A 22,021-nucleotide genomic window follows, 5' to 3' on the forward strand; every position below is an offset into this window, starting at 1 on the left:
ACTTACTCACTCACTTACTCACTCACTCACTACGCTGGTCGTAAGAGGAAACCAAACGGATCCGGTGGTCCGACTCAAAGCTTGGTTGAAAGTGTGTCCTGGTACCCGACAGCTTGGATCATTGTTAACAATGTCTATCACCGGATTGTCTTGTCTAGACCTGACCCCAGTCATCTAGACAGAATATAGCAACACCCAACAAAGCAACAAATTTCAGTGAAGTACACTCTGCTCTTCATTCCCTCTTCATACAACGACTGCAGCAGTGACATACAAACTTCTGTCTTAGGCAGCCATTTTCCCTCCACAGCCTTTGAAGGTGTCTCTCCTGATTTTTCTACGAACACAACAAAATGTGCCATATCAATGCACATGCTTTTCCAGAAATGAATATTGTATGTTTTCGTAAACTTATATACACATTTTATGAAAATACAACAGCAAGTCCTAAACATGAATCACCTGGGGAATGGCTGCATGGAGTCATTACCTTGTTGCTCTTCAGATTTACAGGCAGTCGGCCAAGCAAAGCAGACTCCTCCCTCATGGATACAAATGAGGGGGATTTCATATGGCTGTTGCACATGGTCATGTCAGGGTACCCCTTGTATATAGGGCGATATGGGTAGATCAAATGGCTGTTGCACATGGTCGTGTCAGGGTACCCCTTGTATATAGGGCGATATGGGTAGATCATATGGCTGTTGCACATGCTGTTGATTTAGAGTTGCCCTAATACTAATCTATATGGGGCGATATGGTATATATCATATGGCTGTTGCAAATGCTGTTGTTTTGGGGTACCCCTTCAAAGAGACATACAGGGAGATAATGGTTTTATCACATTGCTGTTGCACATCTTGTGTTGGAGTATTCCTCACATGAAGGGCATAGGTAGATAAGGGCTTTTATCACATGGCTTTTATCACATGGCTAATGTACATGCTCGTGTGTCAGGCAAGACTTGAGACATAGATGGGAAGGACTATGTCATATGGCTACTGCACATATATCAGTGTCATGGCACCCTGAGACTGGGAAGGATGGTCAAAGAGTTGGGGTTTTCACTGAATAAGTGATTAGGGTTTGACAACTGGACCTGTAAGATAGTGAACTTGAGGAAAGGAACAAGGGAGACTGCACTGGGATGGAGAAAAGATGTATGTTTGTTTGTTGTTCATCACCACATGGCGGTCTGTAAATAATCAAGTCTGGACCAGACAATCTAGTGATTGACATCATGAACATCGATCCACGCAATTGGGATACAATGACATGCATCGAGCCTGACCACCCAATTCCATTAGTCGCCTCTTACGACAAGCATTGTCGCCTTTTACGGCAAGCATGGGTTACTGAAGACCGATTCTATACTGTATCTTCACGGGTAGGGAAGATGTATGGCAAGAAAGGACTGAAGAAGGGAAACTACACACAACATCATCTATCAGGCACATTTTGAAAACCATTCTTCCTGATCATGAGAGCATATCAGCAAGTTCTTTTGCCCATGGTCGTCAGTTAAATTTGAAGCTTTATTCCTTAATAAAAGTGATCAAATTCATAGTGAGAATTTCCACAAACTTCGACATCTAGGAGCAATGCAGGACAAGTTCAAAATCAAAGTATACCTCTGTGATGTAAAAGGTAGAGCTCCTCAAATAGCCCTCGCCTAATTACGTCTTAGCTGTCACCGGCTTGAAATAGAAAGAGGCAGACATGTTAAGACACCGTCAAACCAAAGAATGTGCAAACTTTGCTGTCTAAACAAGTTAGAAGATGAAGCCCATTTTTATTACACTGTACAGTATATTCTGCTAAAAGAATCTTCTATTAAATGACATAATTCCAGAAAACAAGACTATGTATATTTATACACAGATGCTGTCCCTTATTCTTAATCCAGAGTCAGACCACGCCAAAGGTGTGGGTGGTGGAGGTGAGGAAAGGGGGACCCAGGGAGGATCACGGGAGGGGTACAGGTGTCGGGGGTAGAGGTGGGGAATGGAGGTGGGGGGGGGGGGATCATGTGAGGGGTATAGATGTGGGAGGTAGAGGGGAGGAAAGGGGGTACGCAGGGAGGATCATGATATGGGTACAGGTGTGGGAGGTAGAGGTGAGGAAGGGGGAACCCAGGGAGGATCACGGGAGGGGTACAGGTGTGGGAGGCAGAGGTGTGAGGAATGGTGGGCCAGCTGGCTGGAGGAAGTAGATGGAGTGTAGCATGGAGCATGCAGGGTTATCAGTCAGTGGAGAATACATAGACCAGAAGTGGCCAGCAGCGTCCACTTGGTCAGTTCTGTTGCCATTATTGTCCAATTATTGAGTGACCTTTTGTCCTTCCTCCTGCCGGACATACAGTTTATATTGGAGACATGTTGCCAAGTCTGATGAACATGCTTCAATGCAACATCTGGCAAAGCTGGCACCTCCACAACACCAAATATTACCAAGCTGACACAAACTTCCTCATTGTCCGATGTTTCTAATGTCATCTGGCATCTGTTTCACAAATCAATCTTACATCTGTCAGCTGATTGTAAGACTGATGGAAAACCTTTCCTTTAACACAGACATTGTGAGAGTGTCGAGAGCAAAATGACTGATGTTTCTTGTAAGATCAAAATGAAATTGGGGACATGGGTGGCACGGCCGTTTAAGGTGCTGCAATTCATCATGCAGAGCTACGTCCCTTGGTCACGCCAGAAACCTATGATCGTGATTTCGAATCCCGGTTCGGCCCAATTTATGTTCTAGGTTTGTCAACACCATACCCGTGCTCATCGGTTTCACAAAAGTGGTAAGCGTCTTAGACCTGCTTCACTTCTGGCCCTCCTCCCACCTTAAGCTGACAATAATAACGCCTGTATTACTGTTTAGAACATTAAGATCAAACTCACTCACTCACTCCCGGTTCTCCCCGATTATGTTTCTAGGTTTGTCAGGACCATACCCATGCTCGAGGGTTTCACCGAAGTGGTAAACGTCTGAGACCTGCATCACTTCGGGCCTTCCTCCCACATTAAGCTGACACGCCGTGATTTAACTGGAATACTGTTAAAAGTGGCGTTAAACCCAACTCACTCACTCACTCAAGGCCTATTTGTATCAACTTGTTAGGTTACTGTTTCAATAAGATGATACAGACTATTGAAATGGGAGTGGTGGGACAATACACCAATGCATCGATGGATCACAATAATATATTTCTCAATACAAGTATCGATCACAGTAGCACACTAAGTAAAATATATCAATACATACCTTAAATGTTTTCTGTAATAACCCCACTCACTCACTCACTCACTCACTCACTCACTCACTCCTAGAGTTTTGAGCTGCATGTCACAGCTTTGGATGGTTCAGGTATAACTACCATCCTCCAGTGTACATGCTACCCTGTGCTCCATGCCTGCACCCAAACAATACTGTGTTAAATGTCAATCAGGAAGCACCAATAATAAACACCAGACAGTTTTCAGGCCATTTAGCTTAGGTGGTCTGGAGCCAGGGTTAATGTAGACAAGCAGGGCTGAGTGGGTAGAGTTTAACTTTCTAGAGTCCTGTAATAAAAGGAACAGTGTAAATTTCCGAAATAAACCCCGACAAAAGGAAATCCCTGTAATGGGAAAAAGGCTTTGTGTTTTCTTTAGTGGCAAGTTTAGAGGTTATCGGAAGTAGGTTCAATATTCAGGCTTTCCCAGATTTCTGAGTGTGCCATTGTTATTTGATTTGCTCTGTGATGTATTTTGACATCTGAATATGGCTTTTTGTCACCATTAAGATGGTTCTAAAAAGTATCTGCTTGCTTTTCACGAAATATCTTTGATCTGACACTGGCATATATTTATTTTTTCAAATTTTATGTTTTCTATTGGGTGAAATTATTGATGTGTCAACTTCTGTATTGGATCCATCAGTATTTTCTCTGACACATTCTCCTGCATCAGTGTAATCGGCGTAGCTTCAGTCTGTTGCAGAACTTGCAACACCAGACAAATTGTCTTTAAATCAAAGGAATGATATTTTGCTTTAATGATATTTCATCTCATTTGTTATGAAATAAACAGCATTATTCAACAGAAGACATGTACAAGAAGTAATCAATGTTGAAGTTTATCAATATTAATGAGTATTGAATTCCAAGTTGTGGATCCACCTTGAGTACTACTAATTGGTTTTGCCAGGTTGAGAAGCCCAGTCATATATGATGCCACTATTTACTGTGCAGGGTTGTGTCCCTTTGCCATGCCAGGATCTGCTGGAATCACCTTGATTTTGATCCATGCTCGCTCAGTGCCATGTGTTTTCTCATGGGTTTTGACAAACTGGTTAAGGTCTAGGACTGACATTTCTTGTAGCTTTTCTCCGACTTCATGCTGCCATGACGTGATATATCTGAAATACTGTTACTGACATTCAAATCCAACTCACTCACTCTGGGTGTGAAAATAGGTTCCAGCAGCCGTTGCTTGTTGTAAGAGGCTACTGACTGGTTTGGGTGGTTAGACTCGGTGACGTAGTTAATTGCATTTCATCATATTCCAGTTGTGTTGATCGATGCTTTGTATGTTAATCACAGGATTGTCTGTTCCAGACTCAATTATATGTGGACCACCATCATATAGCTGGAATATTGCTAAGTGTGGCTGATAATTAACCAACAAAGAAACAATTTCACTCACTCTCTGAGGAGCATGATGAGGACACTCATTGTCAGTCACACCAACAGACTTCCAGTAAAAGTTGGGGGCATTGGTGGCCCAGTCATCTTAGGCGCCGCGATTCGCTGTGCAGATTTGCGACCCTTGGGCAGGCCAGAAACCTATTATCATGGGTTCGAATCCTGGTTTGCCCCAATTTCTAGGTTTGTCAGCACCATACCCATGCTCGTGGGTTTCACCGAAATGGTAAACATCTGAGACCTGCATCACTTCGGGCTTTCCTACCACATTAAGCTGACATGCCGCAATATAACTGGAATACTGTTAAAAGCAGCATAAAACACAACTCACTCACTCCAGTAAAAGTTAAATAAGCTACTAATGAGAAACAAAGAAGTAACTATTGTCTTGATGAACTCTATTTACTCTGTTGTTTTTTCCAGATATGAACTCCGAGTGAGGTACTTACCCAAAAATATCCCAGAGCTGTATTCCAAAGACAAAGTGACATTCTACTACCTCTATGATCAGGTAAGTATCCGCGGCAGATTGTGTGGAAGTTATTGAGGCTTTCTTGATGCCGTAAAAGGCGACTATGCTTGTCATAAGAGGCGACTAACGGGATCGGGTGGTCAGGCTCGCTGACTTGGTTGTTGCATGTCATTGTCCCAATTGCAAGGATCGATGCTCATGATATCAATCACTGGATTGTCTGGTCCAGACTCGATTATTTACAGACTGCCGTCATATAGCTGGAATATTGCGTTAAACGAAAAACCAACCAACCAACCAACTTTCTTGATGCGTAGTTGGTAGTAATGCAACTATACAACTGTTAGTACATTTGGATTGTCTAAGGGCCAATGGCAGTACATTGATGATAAAGTGAAATATCACTAGTTGACATCAATAGCATGCTTGATTATCAACACTTTTGATATATGTCAACATGTTTGACAGGAGTAACATGAGTACAATCACTACCCTACCTCAAACGTAAAAAGAGTTATCTCCCTTAATTCTCCACCATCTTCCAGATTCCCTTGCAGACTATTGGACCTAGTAAATGGCAGACATGTTAGACTTAACATCATCCCGGTTCGCCCCGATTATGTTTCTAGGTTTGTCAGCACCATACCCATGCTCATGGGTTTCACCGAAGTGGTAAACGTCTGAGACCTGCATCACTTTGGGCTTTCCTCCCACCTTAAGCTGTAACGCTGCGATATAACTGGAATACTGTTAAAAGCGGCGTTAAACCCAACTCACTCACTCACTATTGTCATACTATTGTGATACTATTGTAATACTATTGTAATACTATTTGTGATACTATTTGTGATACTATTGTGATACTATTGTAATACTATTGTAATACTATTTGTGATACTATTTGTGATACTATTTGTGATACTATTTGTGATACTATTTGTGATACTATTGTGATACTATTGTGATACAGGGACAACTATTGCAATACCTTCCAATGGTGCTTTTACCATTGCAATACTTTACTCAATTAATCCTTGTAATAACGATTATTAATACACAAATATCATGAGATGCAGTCATCATCAGGGATGAGCATTATGTGAAAACAAGTTCTACATTCAGTTATCAAATAAAACATGTCACAGAAATCTTTCACAACCTCAGCTTCTCAGATTTCCAAACTGATATGATCACTTGCAGCCATGTTGAAGGCAATGAACATTCAAGCAAAGCGAAAATAAATCCAGGGAAATGAGTTGGATGAAATTCTTTCATTTCTTCAACCTGTGTAAAGCACCTGCCGTTAATTCTTGCCTTGATCTGGGGATGGAGAGGAGGGCGGGATGTTAATGAGGAACAAGCTGACCTGGCAGTGATAAGTGAGGGGTGGGGGGAGAGAGCTTTGTGGCATTGATTACAGGAGACAAAGAAACCTGGATGGATGATTGGGGGATATGGAGAAGTTATGAAATGATGGGTTGTTGTAAAAAGTGGAATCAATACTTCGGTTTGTTCGCACTGCTTCAATGTTGAAATTAGTTTTGGGGAATTAAAATATGTTAAGGTGTGTTCCTTGCAAGAGAATATATTCATTAAAGGTGCTGAAGTAGAAATTTGATTCCCGTGATTAGTCGAAAAATATGACAATTCTATATTGTATAGCTTCAACAATTATTTAGCACTTTGGAGAAAGTTGATGAATGAGTCATATTTTCAAACATGTTTCCTGAATAAGTTCACTCTAAAAATATCTTATCGCAGTAGGATAAAATGTAAACTTTGTATTGAAAAGTAAATGGAAAATTTCCTAAGTATTGATACTTTTAGAAATATGAGGTTAATGATACAATAGTTATATAACCTTAACATTTTGATAGGTTAGCCAAGTAGTAAAAGCATTCACTTGTCAAGCCCCAGGTCTGATTCTCCACATAAAGCTATGTGCATAGCCCAATTCTGATGTTCCAGCCATGGCATAGTTGAAATGTTTCTCAACATGTGAAAATCCACTCTCACATCAGTTAAAAAATTAAGGAAGCAACAAATTCCAAAAGTGTTTAGGTGCATAATTGTCTAAAATCTCTCAGAAATGAACATGGATTTGTAACATCTCTTTGTCAATCCACTGTTATGTGAAACTAAGCTTGTGCTGTCAAGTCAATTAGGTAGCACCAACCCTCCATGGCCTTAAGTCTGACAGGAGAGTTGGTTTGGGGGTGGGAGGGGGGGAGTGTTGCTTGTCTGGAGGAGGAAATGAAATTGCGGCCTCCCCTAAGCATCTCATGCTCACGTGACATTGTGATGAAACACAATGCCAGATCAAAGAGTAGGTGATCAAAATGAAGTTAAAGTCTTTGATTGAGCAGATTTGATGCTCTGGTCTGTGTATTGATGTAGAAAATGTTGAATGTCAGATTTGCCATTTCATTGATTTCTTGTAATCTGATTGAAAAGATATGTGAGATAATTCTGTGTAAGAACTTGAAAGATTTCATTATGAAAATGTACTTTGTTTCATGAAATATTTCTTTTTGTTTGTTTTGTTCAATGTCAAAGTAACATGCTGCAGTCAAGCTTCATTAAGATCCTGCTTAGCTATTAAGAAACCTGCAGATAAGTAGGTTCTCGTGTATCTCCAGATCGAATTCTTCTGTAAATATAATCATTTGATGTATAACTAGAACCAGTTTGGTAGGAACCTGGATAACTACATGCACTTCCTTGTTCCCCTGAGGACATAGTCAGTTGATCATTGAACACAACATAGAAAATCCTTCACGTGCTAAACCAGCTCTACAGGAAGCTCTCATAAAATCTCCAACATCATCATCATTGCGAAGATAATTACTCACCGACACTAAGTACTGTATTCAGTGTCTATTTACTTCTAGATAATTTTGAATAAAGGGTAGTTATGTAGCATCAATTATTTTAGTTTGACATATTGGAGTACCTCCACAATGATATAACATGTTGTTTGGGGATGATAAAGGGTTAGATCAGTAGAATTTAGATGGCTACCAGTTTGTTTGTTTGTTTGTTGTTTAACACCACACTCAGCAATATTCCAGCTATATGGTTGTGGTCTGTAAATAATTGAGTCTGGACCAGACAATCCAGTGGTTGATAGCATGAGCATCGATCCATACAATTGGGATACGATGACATGCATCAACCAAGTCAGTGAGCCTGACCACCCGATCCCATTAGTCGCCTCTTACGACGAGCTTGGTAATTATTATGATTTTGTGTTTTCAGGTTCGGAATGACTACATGCGTGATATAGCCGAACACATTGCACATGAAGTTGCCATCAGGCTTGGATGTATAGAAATGAGGTACGCTAATGATGATGTATTTTTGGATTAAATAATTGCTTTAGTTGTTTATGTGTGATTTTCTTTTTCACTTGAAATTGGTATTGATGATCTGTTGAAAATGTTTCTTGTAAGATTCCTGCAATGCTGTCTTCAATTTCAATTATTCGATTTTGAAGAAACGATTATTTGGTTAATTTGGACACAACAGGAATATTGATGATTAGAAATATTTGCAATTATATTTTTTTCTCATTATCAACAAATAAACTGGATTCTGTTTTGTTTTCAGGCGGTTTTTCAAAGACATGCCTCAAGTAGCTTTAGATAAAAAGTCCAACTTTGAATACTTAGAGAAAGAAGTTGGGCTCAAAAGATTCTTACCTCGAACTGTGATGGATTCAATGAAAGTGAGTTGCTGTTTTTTGTACCTGTTCAAATTACTAACATACCTTTCTGAAGACTTGTTAAACATATGTTGTTTATTTGTTTATGAAAATTTTAAAAATATTCTTCACCTGCAAGGATCATTGCTTCAAAGGGTTCCTTCCGAAAGTTTGACGTGAAAAGGCAGACAGATGTTAGTCATCAAAGAGGAACCTAAGTCAATTTCCTTCTCTTTTTTGGCCATGGGAATGTTTCGAAATACTTTATTTTTAATCACCTCAATGATGTATTCCAAGTACGGTGATGTATTTATGGAAGGAAATAATAATATTGGTGTATTGATAAAAGTTTGGGTGCTAAACATGTGACTTTTTAGGATCGTGAAAATGGGAAGTATTATTTTCAGGTTATGATGAGAATTCAGATGACGTATGAAGATATAAATCTAGTCATTTGTTTAAAATAACCAGGTAATAGGGTGACACTGTTTGGCCTGTGACTTGTACAGCATTGGAAATTATTGCGGCATCAGTTAACGCCCTCAAATCTAAGAATTTAACAATATATAAATAGAAAATTGGCAGTTGGGTAGCCCAGAGTTTTATGGGTCAGCCTGTTATGCCCTGTATATTGGTTTGAATCCCAAAATGGGTCTACTATATGAAGACCATCCGCTGTGTGTTACCATGAAATTCTTGCAAGAGAATTAATGAAAGGAAAAGAACTCTCCAATATTGAAAATGAACTTTTTTCCACAGCCGAAGGCCTTGCGCAAAGTTATTCAGCATCACTTCCGCCAGTATGCTCAGCTGACGGAGTCGGAGTGTGTATATAAGTTCTTCGATACTCTCATCACCGTCATTAAGTTCAATCAGGAACGATTCAAGTGCGCCTTAGGGGTATGTACTTACTTCATTTTATACAACTCTCATTCTTGTATAGAGTAATATCGCATTCATATAGAATCTTAACCGGCAGTCTTTTCATAACAAATATATCGGCACAAGTCAAGTTTGATATGTTTGATAAGGACACTCAGTTGAGATTCTATTTGTCATCAAATCATTCTTCCAACTTTTTCAGGATGTAAACAGTAATTACAATCACCTTGAGTGTACAACATACAGGGGGCGGTCGGGTAGCCTAGTGGTTAAAGCGGTCGCTCGCCCCGCCAAAGATCCGGGTTCGATTCCCGACATGGGTACAATGTGTGAAGCCCATTTCTGTCCCCCCGCTGTGATGGTGATATTGCTGGAATATTGCTAAAAGCGCCGTAAAACCATTCTCACTCACTACAGCACACAGTTAACCAGCTTCATTCTCAGAAAAATTAGTGATGTCATTGCCCTGTGACGTCATGGTAACCCATAACATCACAATGGGCTGCTACAAACAAACATGATACACCTCCATCACGATGCAATACATCCTATTATATCCCAGTCAAGATATGACATATAGATATACTGAATTTGAGCCGTTTTTCCCTGACAGTATGTCGTTGCTATCAAGCAAATGTGTTTTATTCCAATAATTGGCTTAGATTGTTCTAAAAATATTATGCAATCAGATTTAATATTAGGTTTCATGACAGGCTGTAAGGTAAAGGTAGCTGTTGCAAAACTTGTAAATATTACTTTGAAAATTGAGACAGAATCTATGTGAATTGATATGTACAGTATATGGAAGGATTGTCGTGTATCATATCAGAATCAATGTGATGGCACATGGTAAGGACTGTCATGTTTCATATCATTTCAGTAACTTCAGGATGCATTATGTTATGATTTAATTTTGGGGGGGATTTTAAATTTCATATCATAATGTTTAAAATTAGTTGGAATTGGAAGATTTATGTTAAGTTTCTTCCAATCTGTTCAGTATTTCTGCATGAAATTTTTCTTGGTGCCAATAAGTCCAATTATGACTTTTGTTAATAAGAAGAATAAAAATATCCACACAAGACCATGTGGAAAACATTTGGAAGCCATTTTACCTCCAAATATCAGTCATTACTGTTAGAGATGTTTCGTGTGAGTGGAATCTGTGGTTCATACACCTCCAGTAGTCAATACAGAGTTAAAACATGGCCAAAGATCCCGTCAATGGCCTGGACTTCATCAGGAAGGATATTTGAAACTTCCCACTGCAGTATTGTCCAGCTGCAGTATTGTCCCGCTAAGTATTGTCCAGCTGCAGTATTGTCCAGCTGCAGTATTGTCCAGCTGCAGTATTGTCCCGCTAAGTATTGTCCAGCTGCAGTATTGTCCTGCTGCAGTATTGTCCCGCTAAGTATTGTCCAGCAGCAGTATTGTCCTGCTGCAATATTGTCCCGCTAAGTATTGTCCAGCTGCAGTATTGTCCTGCTAAGTATTGTCCAGCTGCAGTATTGGCCAGCTGCAGTATTGTCCCGCTAAGTATTGTCCAGCTGCAGTATTGTCCCGCTAAGTATTGTCCAGCTGCAGTATTGGCCAGCTGCAGTATTGTCCCACTGCAGCATGGTGTATGTTAACACCAAATATGATTAACTGATGAAAGATGTTCTCTTAAAAATCTGTTCTTGTTAGCAGAAAGTAGTAACAGGAGACGTCTTAGTGTAATCCCTTCATCAAACAGTTCCAAACAGTTCTGCAACTCTGTAAACCACTCTCACAGAAGTCTCACATGATAGAAAGTCTTTTCAAACATTGTTTTCATTTGTTTCATCATAACATAAAATTGCTAACATAAATGTTCATATCCAAAATATGGTTATCTTTCAGTCTGGGTGGAGCATCTATGTTGATATTGTCATTGGCCCAGATGTTGGAATCAGTTATCTTACAGAAAAAGCCTCTTCGGTAAGTATTTTACCTACCTACAGCCAGATAATGTTTATATGAACGAGGTTAGTTTACATGGGAGAATGTTTTGGGAATGATAATCAACTCAGTAGATGATGGTGAGAGCAGTTGGGATTTGGCTTGGTGGAGTTACCTCCCTTCAACAGATAATGGCCGTGAAGTGTTAGTGATTGAAGTGTACGCCGATATTGTCCTATCTTTCTTGATAGGACAAGTGTATTTGTGTGGTGTCCTGGTTTTTACAGTTTCCTGGTCTTAACAGATGGTTGTGTTTGTTAAAATGTTTGTGATAATGTAAACACATGATACCGGGGTTAGCGACTGAACCAAGGAAACTGCTCCCACTGTGGCAAACATAGCTTTCCTGATTGTCTTGTGTGGGTCTCAATATTGAAAATGTGGCAAGCTGCTTTATTAAAAAGGAAAAGTTTTGAACATTGCAGCTGTTACAAGATTTAGTTATGATGTTAATATTTTACTATAGTCCACTTGCTGAACAATAACTTATTGACCAGTCATCGTAGTGTTGCTGATGGGGCACGGGTGGCCCAGTCGTCTAAGGCGCTGCGATTCGCTGTGCAGAGTTGCGTCACTTGTGCACGCCAGAAACCTATGATTGTTGGTTCAATTATGTTTCTAGGTTTGTCAGCACCATACCCGTGCTCGTGGGTTTCACCGAAGTGGTAAACGTCCGAGACCTGCATCACTTCGGGCTTTCATCCCATATGAAGCTGACACGCTGTGATATAACTAGAATACTGTTAAAAGCGGCGTTAAACCCAACTCACTCACTCACTCACTCACTCGTAGTGTTGCTGATGACGAGATAGAACAATGATTATTGTTAACCCAGAAGTGATGTTTGATCCTATTCTTAACATGAAGTTTGAATTAAGGGTATCACAATGCAATTATATGTTAGCTCTGTTTACTTTTGTTTATTTAATATTTATGCTCTGTGGTTTGTAAGAGAGACTTTCAATCAGGTGGTCAGGCTCGCTGACTTGGTTCTTTGCTTGTGATGGTGTGGATCCTTACTCACTCTGTGACTTTGACCACTAGTCCGTAGACCGAGTCTTGTAAATTGTCTTTCAGTCTTGTAAGCTTTGCTACTAAATGTCAATACATTAGCTCTGAGGTCCACTGAAAATTATGTCAATTGACACATTCGGGCTTGTTGACTCAGACTCATGTTTTTGACACAGACTGTTCTATAATAATCAACCACGCCATGGCACGCCACGCCACGCCACGCCACGCCACGCCTTGCCTTTGACTACTAATGAGCCAGTTATTGTTATTTCAGCCAACCCACATGGCCGACTTTGCCCAGGTCCAGTCCATACAGACAGTTGGCAGTGAGGACGGCAAGGGCATCCTACAGCTGAAGATAGCTGGTGCTAATGAACCTCTCATGATCACGTGTGCGATGTTGCAAGATGCTGAGGATGTAGCGGACCTGATTGACGGGTACTGTCGCCTTGTACATGACATGAACGACTCTCTCTGGACCAGGAAAGGTGAGATACAGTGACGTGTTTTCATATTTTATTTTTTTATGAAAAAACTATTTCGTATGTTGTGCATACTGTTTTCAAGCAGATTTTTCTGAAATTAATAGTCAATTTGACAATAAGGGCATATTATAGTTTGATAATGCAATAGACTTAGTGTTTTTCCAGAATGTTGACTTTTCAAACAATGTCACAATTCTTCTCATTTTAAAATTGTCACAAATAATACTCACGTCAAAATTTATTGGCCATTTTATCCAGATCAACAATATATACTTCTCAAAAGAAGTTAAGGAACACCGATTTTTTTTTTTTTTCCCCCCCTATGACAGTTAATCTGTCATGTCATGACTCAAAAGAAGTTAAAGAACACCTGTCATATTATGACAGATAAACTACAGTCATTTGAAAAAATCGTGTATTCTTGACTTCTTTTGAGTAGTATATATTTGGCATTTACTCTTAGGAATCACAGATGCTGACTACAAGTTGACTATACTTCTTCTGCTTCTGTATATATATATATACTTTCCCTAACACTGGCACGATATAAGAATGTGCATTACTGTACTTGATGTTAGTCTTGTATATTTATATATATATGGTTTTCTACATATAATGACTTGCCTCTGAGAGTGTACCTCTGTCTGTATATCTACGAACTGACCCACTCAACTGTGGCCTAATGAATCTTCTTATTAATTTGTTAGCCGTGACAAGATCACATTGATAAGTCCATGTTTCGCATACTAACCAGCTATGTATATATATGAGCAGTAAGCAACTACTTACCATACCTATGATGAAAAAAGTCAGTGCTATTACCAGAAGTATGTACAAGAGAGCTCTGACGTATTGCTGAAGCTCAATCACGCCAGATAATTAGGAAGCAGTTGTAACCATTCTGTTTGGGTTTCCAACCATTGATATGTATTTGACTTATTCTTTTTGATTTGCTACATCCATGTTTTATTCATCATGTTCTGTTTGCAAAAGAATTGCAAAAAAACATTATTTTATATTTACAGCTTCATATACATTTGATTTATCAATTTTTAACGTGGAAAATTATCTGATTGAAAAGATTGCTAAACTCAAAAAGACTATTATTGTAAATCGGAAAAGACTATTATTATAAAACGGAAAAGACGATTATTGTAAATCCGAACCTGTTTCATTTACAATGTGCATGACGTTCTTCTGAAAAGAAGTCCCATTCATGCATATTCTGATACGGATTTATTTTGTTCCCGATATAAAGCTACTGAAGATCTACCTTCATTTACTAAAATAGCCTACCTCAGTTGGAACTCATACGATTCAGATGACGAAGGGGAGGCAACTTGTAGTGAAGGTAATTGGAGTTAACTCCCCTTGGCACGGATTCCTTTTGATTTTGAGTTCTGAAACTTGACCTGGCACCCTTGAAACTCTTGAAACATCCCGTGTTTCACCTTTTTCTCACAACTTGTTTATCGACCATGTTCCTTTGTTTTGCACTTGGTTTGCATGTTTACTTTGTATCAGTGTGTTAATTAACAATACTGCTTCCTTCTGTTTTGAGTTGAAAATGGAAAGGTTAGAGTAACATATTCATTTGTATTAATTTTACGGTTACAAGGTTTTATGTTTGCTTTATAAAATTGTGAGTTTTAGTTTTAGTTTTAGTGATGTGATTGTTAGGATACCTGGTAACTAGAATCCTGGGAAAAGGATCGTGAAATGTGCAGATAAATATCACACACGTTATTGGTATGAACACAGTTTGTGACGGAGGGCTGAAATAGTATTCACGTCAAGTTACAAATCTGATAGAGGATATGTCACTGAATGTTCAATATTTCAACATTTCAGGCCAGACTAACTGATCTTCTTGTTTTATGATTCCGCCTTACCAAAACTGTTGAAAAAGCAAAACCTCATGCATTTTCAAGATGATTTCTTGAATATTTAAAGAATTCTTGGACATTTTGAGCCAGAAAATCATAAAACATAATATGTAAATATAATATTGAAAAAGTATGAATAATTACCATAATCATTTTCATGGAATATCGAAAAAGAAATTTGAGCCTGTGAAATCTCTAATGCAAGATTAGAACTTTCAAATATTACTGGTATAGATATGAATGAGTCAAAAATAAGCACTGAAACTAAAGGATTCATCAAGATACTCATGAATATCAAGAATATCACCATGTCATTAAGAATATCACCATGGCATTAAGAATATCACCATGTCATTAGGAATATCACCATGTCATTAAGAATATCACCATGTCATTAGGAATATCACCATGTCATTAAGAATATCACCATGTCATTAGGAATATCACCATGTCATTAAGAATATCACCATGTCATTAGGAATATCACCATGTCATTAAGAATATCACCATGTCATTAAGAATATCACCATGTCATTAGGAATAGCACCATGTCATTAGGAATAGCACCATGTCATTAAGAATATCACCATGTCATTAGGAATATCACCATGTCATTAAGAATAGCACCATGTCATTAGGAATATCACCATGTCATTAGGAATAGCACCATGTCATTAGGAATATCACCATGTCATTAAGAATATCACCATGTCATTAGGAATAGCACCATGTCATTAAGAATATCACCATGTCATTATGCCATTTTCCTTCCTAGTGTTTCCACTCTGCCTGTGATATGTCGGAATGCCATCTGTATATGCACCTAGTAAATAACACATAATTACTTGTATAATTACTGTTTCTGAACACCACCTCTTTTACTGACATCGAGACAACTATGCATGCAGTGTTCTAATTCTGTCTTCCTAATTCTCTCATTGTTGTAATAACACGACAACTCTCAAGTTTCCAGAAATGGTTTCTTGTTCTTAGTTTGATGTTAGAATTACTTTAATTTCTTTAGTTATCAAATTGTTTGAAGTGAGTGATGATGTATATTATGTTATAGACTAAGTTATTGAACATTTCTTCGTATACACCGGTGAGTAATATAGGCCTCAACTCCTTATATAGTACCCAGTGGTTCCAAGCAACCTATGCTGGTCAGGGGAGGCGACTTCGGATGGTCAGACTCGGTGACCTGGTTGATGGTATGTCATCGTAGGCGGACGGCATGGATAATTTCTCACTGTATCAGTTATGTATTGTCTGGGCCTGACTCAATTATTTACGTTGTGAAATATTGAGTGCACCATTAAACGACAAATAAATTTTGCACGAGTCCTATTGAGTTGTCAAGATAATGAATCTCAATGACTGTTACCTCCATTAATTCTCCAACTAATTACCTAGCAATCTACGGGAATTCGGAAGTGGCGGACAAGTTTGACACGATTATTTACAAAAAGTCATCATATAGCTGGAATATTGCTGAATGTTGTGTAAACAACAAACAAACAAATAAACAAACACAGTCCCTGAAGTAATCAGAGGTAATGATAAATGTTGTGGTCCGATTATAATGACAATAGCTGGACGTTGATGAGAAAGTAGGGAATGTCCGTCAAGGGGCGAAATGGATTTTTGGATTAGCAACAGCTGAAGCCTGGGGTTGTTTTGTGGAGATGGACAAAATATGTTTTGAAATATTAATCAATGGATGTATTGTCCTTTTGTGGAGTTCTATACAAATGAATAATTAAGACTGTTTTCATTAAAGGGAAAAAAGGGTTAATATCTGGTAATTCAGCACAGTGTTTTGTTTAACAGGATAATACAAAATGTAATTAAAAATACAAAATAAAAATAAGTGTTGATGTACTGCATTGGAAATATATATTAAAAAAAATTAAAAAATTTGCCAATAAAAAAATAATATAAGCATCACCAGGAAGTAATGAGAGGTAATGGTGTTGCTGTAAATAACTTGATAAGAGTTCATTGACTACAAGTTGCGATAGAGCCAAGCGCTATTATCCTGGGACACTGGGCTACCATACCCAATAGGTGCCTAGGGATCTACAGTAACTTGCAGGGCAAAATGATGCTTACTAGAAAGCCACTGTTAACAGGTCACATCTTTGTTCAATCTCTGGAGATGTTTGTATGTGAATGTAATGCTGTTTCCACCTTAATGAGACCTTGTAGACTGGACGTGCAGTGTAAGTCAAGATGATTGATTATATCGCATGTAATCTCTCATTGGATCATAGTTTGTGCTATAATGGCTGTAGAATATTTAAAGAATCTCACCCAAGTGTCTTTTGATATAAAATATATCAACATGAGTCGATAAAAGTTGAAAACATTTATGACGATTGTTGATATATGTTATATTTGATATCAAAAGACATGAGGGTAAGATTCTATTTATCATCGACGATCATTCTTCCAACTTTCTCAGTTTGTATTAAAATCAGTAATTAAAACAGTGTCTTGTGTGTAAAATGTACAGCAAACCAGCTTCAGTGGCAGAGAGGTTTGTGATGTCATGTGATTGTGATGTCGTGGTGACTGATGACATCACAATGACCTGCAGTCAGTATCTCCTGAGGAATGATAAATAGACCGTAACTGGAATTTGTTGATGAGTCAAACTCTTCCGTTCCCACTTCATTTGTAATGAGGACACTTGTAAGAAGAGGCACGTTTTTTTACTTAAAAATGGTATGTTATTTGAGAAGTGGATGAAGAACCTTAAACACATGCTGATGGAGTAAAAACTATTGGCAATCCATATTTTGAACATCAATGTTTGCTGTGTTCAGTAAAAATACTTCAATTGAACAAGATAAGGTAGTAAGGCCATAACAAAGTAAGTATTAGAGTTTACTTCCAGCCCCATGAACTACAGATCAACCTCCCTCGTGGATGTTTCATAGTCTCTAAGTGGCTTCAAATTTAGACAAATCCAAATGTCCTCCATTTCCTTTCAGTTTGTTTATACATGTATAACATCAAATATTAAAAATAAAATGCCTCCTGCCTCCATTAATATAAGACCCGTGAAGATTCCGAGGAGAATAGGTCTTCAGCAATCCATGCTTGCCGTAAAAGGTGACTATGCTTGTCGTAAAAGGCGACTAACGGGATCGGGTGGTCAGACTCGCTGACTTGGTTGATGCATGTCATCGATCCCAATTGGGTGGATCGATGCTCATGATATTTATCACTGGATTGTCTGGTTCAGACTCGATTACTTACAGGCCGCCGCCAAAGATCTGGAATATTGCTAAGTGCGGCGTTAAAACCAACCAACCAACCAACCATTAATATAAAAAGTTGGATTACAAAAATCCATCATTAATTACTGTGACTGAAGATATACATATGTATGCCCATGCTGTAACCCAGTGCTTGTATTATTTGTACATATACTACTCAAGAGAAGATAAGGACCACCAAATTCTTTCATGTTATTTTTGACATGACAGCTTTACTATAGTTGTATGAAAGAATCAACTGTTCTTTAACTTCTGGGGGGGGGGTGGCCCAGTTGTCTAAGGCGCCGCGATTCGCTGTGCAGAGTTGCGTCCCTTGGACACGCCAGAAACCTATGATTGTGGGTTCGAATCCCGGTTCGCCCCGATTATGTTTCTTGGTTTGTCAGCACCGTACCCGTGCTTGTGGGTTTCACCGAAGTGGTAAACGTCTGAGACCTGCATCACTTCGAGCTTTCCTCCCACATTAAGCTGACATGCTGTGATATAACTGGAATACTGTTAAAAGCGGCGTTAAACCAAACTCACTCACTCACTCACTCTTTAACTTCTTTTATGTAGTATATATTCTTGTGATACAATGTTTCTGCTTAATGTTTACATTTAAGTTATAAGCACATGCTTTCAGGAATCAGATAATAAATCATTTGTAAATTTGATATCTTTAATGGTCATCTGATAATTGTCATGTTTGTTCATGTTGAACAATTCTGGTTTTCGTGACAATCATGTTTTTACAAAAACAAAAGAGTTTCCAATAATCTGACATGCAAAGAGTGTTTGTCCAAGAACTGATGAATCTTTCAAGATTTCTACACACATTCTTTGTGGAGTTCTGTTCCTAAAATGAATTATTCACCCAGCGTCCCTAATTTTGTGTTTGCTTGCGTTACTGATCCAATTCCATTCATTTTAGGTGACCAAAATCAATGGTAAAACAATGCCACATGGCAAAAACATCAGAAAATCAATTATTCGCATTACCCAAATCATTCATCAAGATCAAGATCGCGAATAGGAAGTGAGGCCTCACACCAGACACTAAGATTGCTAGTATTTGACTGTCAGGGCGACGTTCAACCTGTTCTATGGGCATTCTGCAGTTGACCACTGGTTGGTTGATTGATGTTGTGGTCCGATTATAATGACAATAGCTGGACGTTGATGAGAAAGTAGGGAATGTCTGTCAAGGGGCGAAATGGATTTTTGGATTAGCAACAGCTGAAGCCTGGGGTTGTTTTGTGGAGATGGACAAAATATGTTTTGAAATATTAATCAATGGATTTATTGTCCTTTTGTGGAGTTCTATACAAATGAATAATTAAGACTGTTTTCATTAAAGGGAAAAAAGGGTTAATATCTGGTAATTCAGCACAGTGTTTTGTTTAACAGGATAATACAAAATGTAATAAAAAATAGTGTTGATGTACTGCATTGGAAATATATCTAAAAAAATTATATTTTTGCCAATGAAAAAATAATACATGTATAAGCATCACCATGCATATTGCTCACGTAAATTAATGTAACTCTATATTGAACAAAATTATACTTCTCAAGAAAGGTGAAGGACCACCCGATCTTCTTTTCATATTACTATAGTTTATGTTAGTATATTTTAGATTAACTATAGTAATATGAAAGAATTAGGTGGACCTTAATTTGTTTGAGTTGTATATATGTGAAAATTTGTAAACCAGCTCCAAAACCACTCCCTTCATCATCAGGGCAGTGTTCCGCAACGTAAGCAGTGTTTGTCAGTAAGGAAGAATCGACATGGAAACAACGTCTAAATTCTAAAAAAGAAGTGTCAAGTGGGCCCTAAGTTTATCCAGGATAACAGAAAATCTCAAAGATCCCATGATACCATTTAAGTAAACTGATAAAGGATTAATTAATATATGATACCACTCAAATGAGGTTAAGGCCCACTGTTGCTATAGTAAATCTGTTATGGCATGACTGACTATAGTAACATGACTAATATGGTGGTCCTTAACTTGTTTTAATTAGTATAAGTGATAGATTGTCATTTAAGGTTTAAATAGGTTAGAGAAAGCATGTTTGAGAAATCATCCAGAGACTTCTATGTTATGTATGTTAATAGTTTTTTCAATGTAGATGATTATTCCGAGATATGAGTATTCAGTATTCCACGTGTGACATTCACGCACTAGACCTCCAGTGTTCGCCCTCTGAAATGGTCGACAAATTATCGTCGCCCCCTGCTGACATTGGTATGATAATTTAATTTTCACAAAGATGTTGACATTTGGCGCAATTTGCATTTAATAACAGCCAACTACAGTTATATCCATTTCCAAATAGATATCAAAATGTTATTTTTATCAGGAACCTTTTTATAGCCGTCGAGCATCAATCCCATCCCAGCTACCCTCATTCATTCACTGTATGATAAAATATTGATCTGCCGACGAGAGGTCAGAGTGTATTTTAAAGAGCAGCTCTTGTGTTGACACTTTGCCAATATCGTCATGCTAGCGGACAGACTCATTAAGAGTTGCATGTAATATCCATATTCCCTACATCCCTGTAGAGACATCCTGAATCCAGTCTTGCTTGATTATTCTGAGTTTGCCCTGCCTCAGGACAAGCTGTGTGCAAATAACTGACCATCATATTGTCCCTGGCCTGACCGATGGAATAACGGTAGTCGCGCCCGAGCGACCAAATTATTGATTTTTGTCGCTGCTTCAGTGGCAGGCTGTCCTTTGTTCCATTTAGTCGGAGCTGTGCAATATTCCGTTAGCTGCTGGTCGACAGACAGTGTAGTGTGTGTCTTTGTGTATCACATGGTCGTATATGGGGAGTCCCCACAACATGGATGTGTGGACACTTCTGGCTAAATATCACCCTGATTTTCATATCTTTACAGGCGAGACCATTCCTAGGACGCCTCGATCAAGGTACGTGGACATTTCTATTTGATAGATTTTAGTTTGACTTCATTTCATAATTTGAAAGTTTTGAAGTTTGATGATGATTCATCAACACCTCTGAAATGTCTGGCGTGATGCAACTTCTGTTACCATTGTCAAATCCTTTTTTGCCATATATGGTAATAAATTTGATTTTTTTTCCCAAAGTGTTTGAAAACTACATCAGTGCTTTTAAAACTTTCATATATTTAAATCAGGTGCTGTATTTCTTTATAAGTGCATATATTCATACAGTACTTAAATATATCAAGGAAACATATCTTTCTATATGTTTATGACTAAATGTATGTTGATATTGATTTACATATTGATGTTAGGCACGTTGAGACATGTAAGTTGTGAGTGGTACAAAAATATTATTTGTAAATCATTCACACATGGAATAACTATCAAACACACGTTCTTGAGTAGTTCTGCACATTTGTCCTGTTACAACAGCAAGTTAAACATGCAAATAGCACATGAATCATAGGAAGTCGACTTGAAGCATACACATATTGATGTCTGTTATCAAATGTCAGGCCAGATCAGGAAATGGAATAGAGAACGGATATTTACACATGTGCATGTATATTTCTAGAATTGTCAATTCCGGACAAAACTGCAGGATGTTTCTATAATATGTATTTGTATCCTGCTCGGTGCTTGCCAATTTCTTGTTTACCGTTTCTGAC

At 38.3% G+C, this 22,021-nt stretch overlaps 1 protein-coding gene across 20 annotated transcripts in view; it reads left to right on the forward strand.

The window, feature by feature from the left end:
- Window positions 1–22,021, forward strand: part of LOC124141629 (focal adhesion kinase 1-like) — a 166,659-nt gene that overhangs the window by 104,570 nt on the left and 40,068 nt on the right. For 17 of the 20 annotated variants that reach the window (XM_048400249.1, XM_048400248.1, XM_048400237.1 and 14 more), the window contains exons 4-11: window positions 5,108–5,195; window positions 8,415–8,494; window positions 8,766–8,883; window positions 9,619–9,759; window positions 11,623–11,700; window positions 13,010–13,223; window positions 14,479–14,571; window positions 21,284–21,314. In XM_048400249.1, coding sequence (XP_048256206.1) covers window positions 5,108–5,195; window positions 8,415–8,494; window positions 8,766–8,883; window positions 9,619–9,759; window positions 11,623–11,700; window positions 13,010–13,223; window positions 14,479–14,571; window positions 21,284–21,314 — 843 coding nt within the window. The remainder of the gene's footprint in view (window positions 1–5,107; window positions 5,196–8,414; window positions 8,495–8,765; window positions 8,884–9,618; window positions 9,760–11,622; window positions 11,701–13,009; window positions 13,224–14,478; window positions 14,572–21,283; window positions 21,315–22,021) is intronic. The other 3 variants (XM_048400241.1, XM_048400246.1, XM_048400238.1) reach the window with 2 other exon arrangements.

This window comes from Haliotis rufescens, unplaced genomic scaffold (assembly GCF_023055435.1).
Source record: "Haliotis rufescens isolate VD_foot unplaced genomic scaffold, xgHalRufe1.0.p SCAF_2, whole genome shotgun sequence".
In the NCBI taxonomy this organism is placed as follows: Eukaryota; Metazoa; Mollusca; class Gastropoda; order Lepetellida; family Haliotidae; genus Haliotis; species Haliotis rufescens.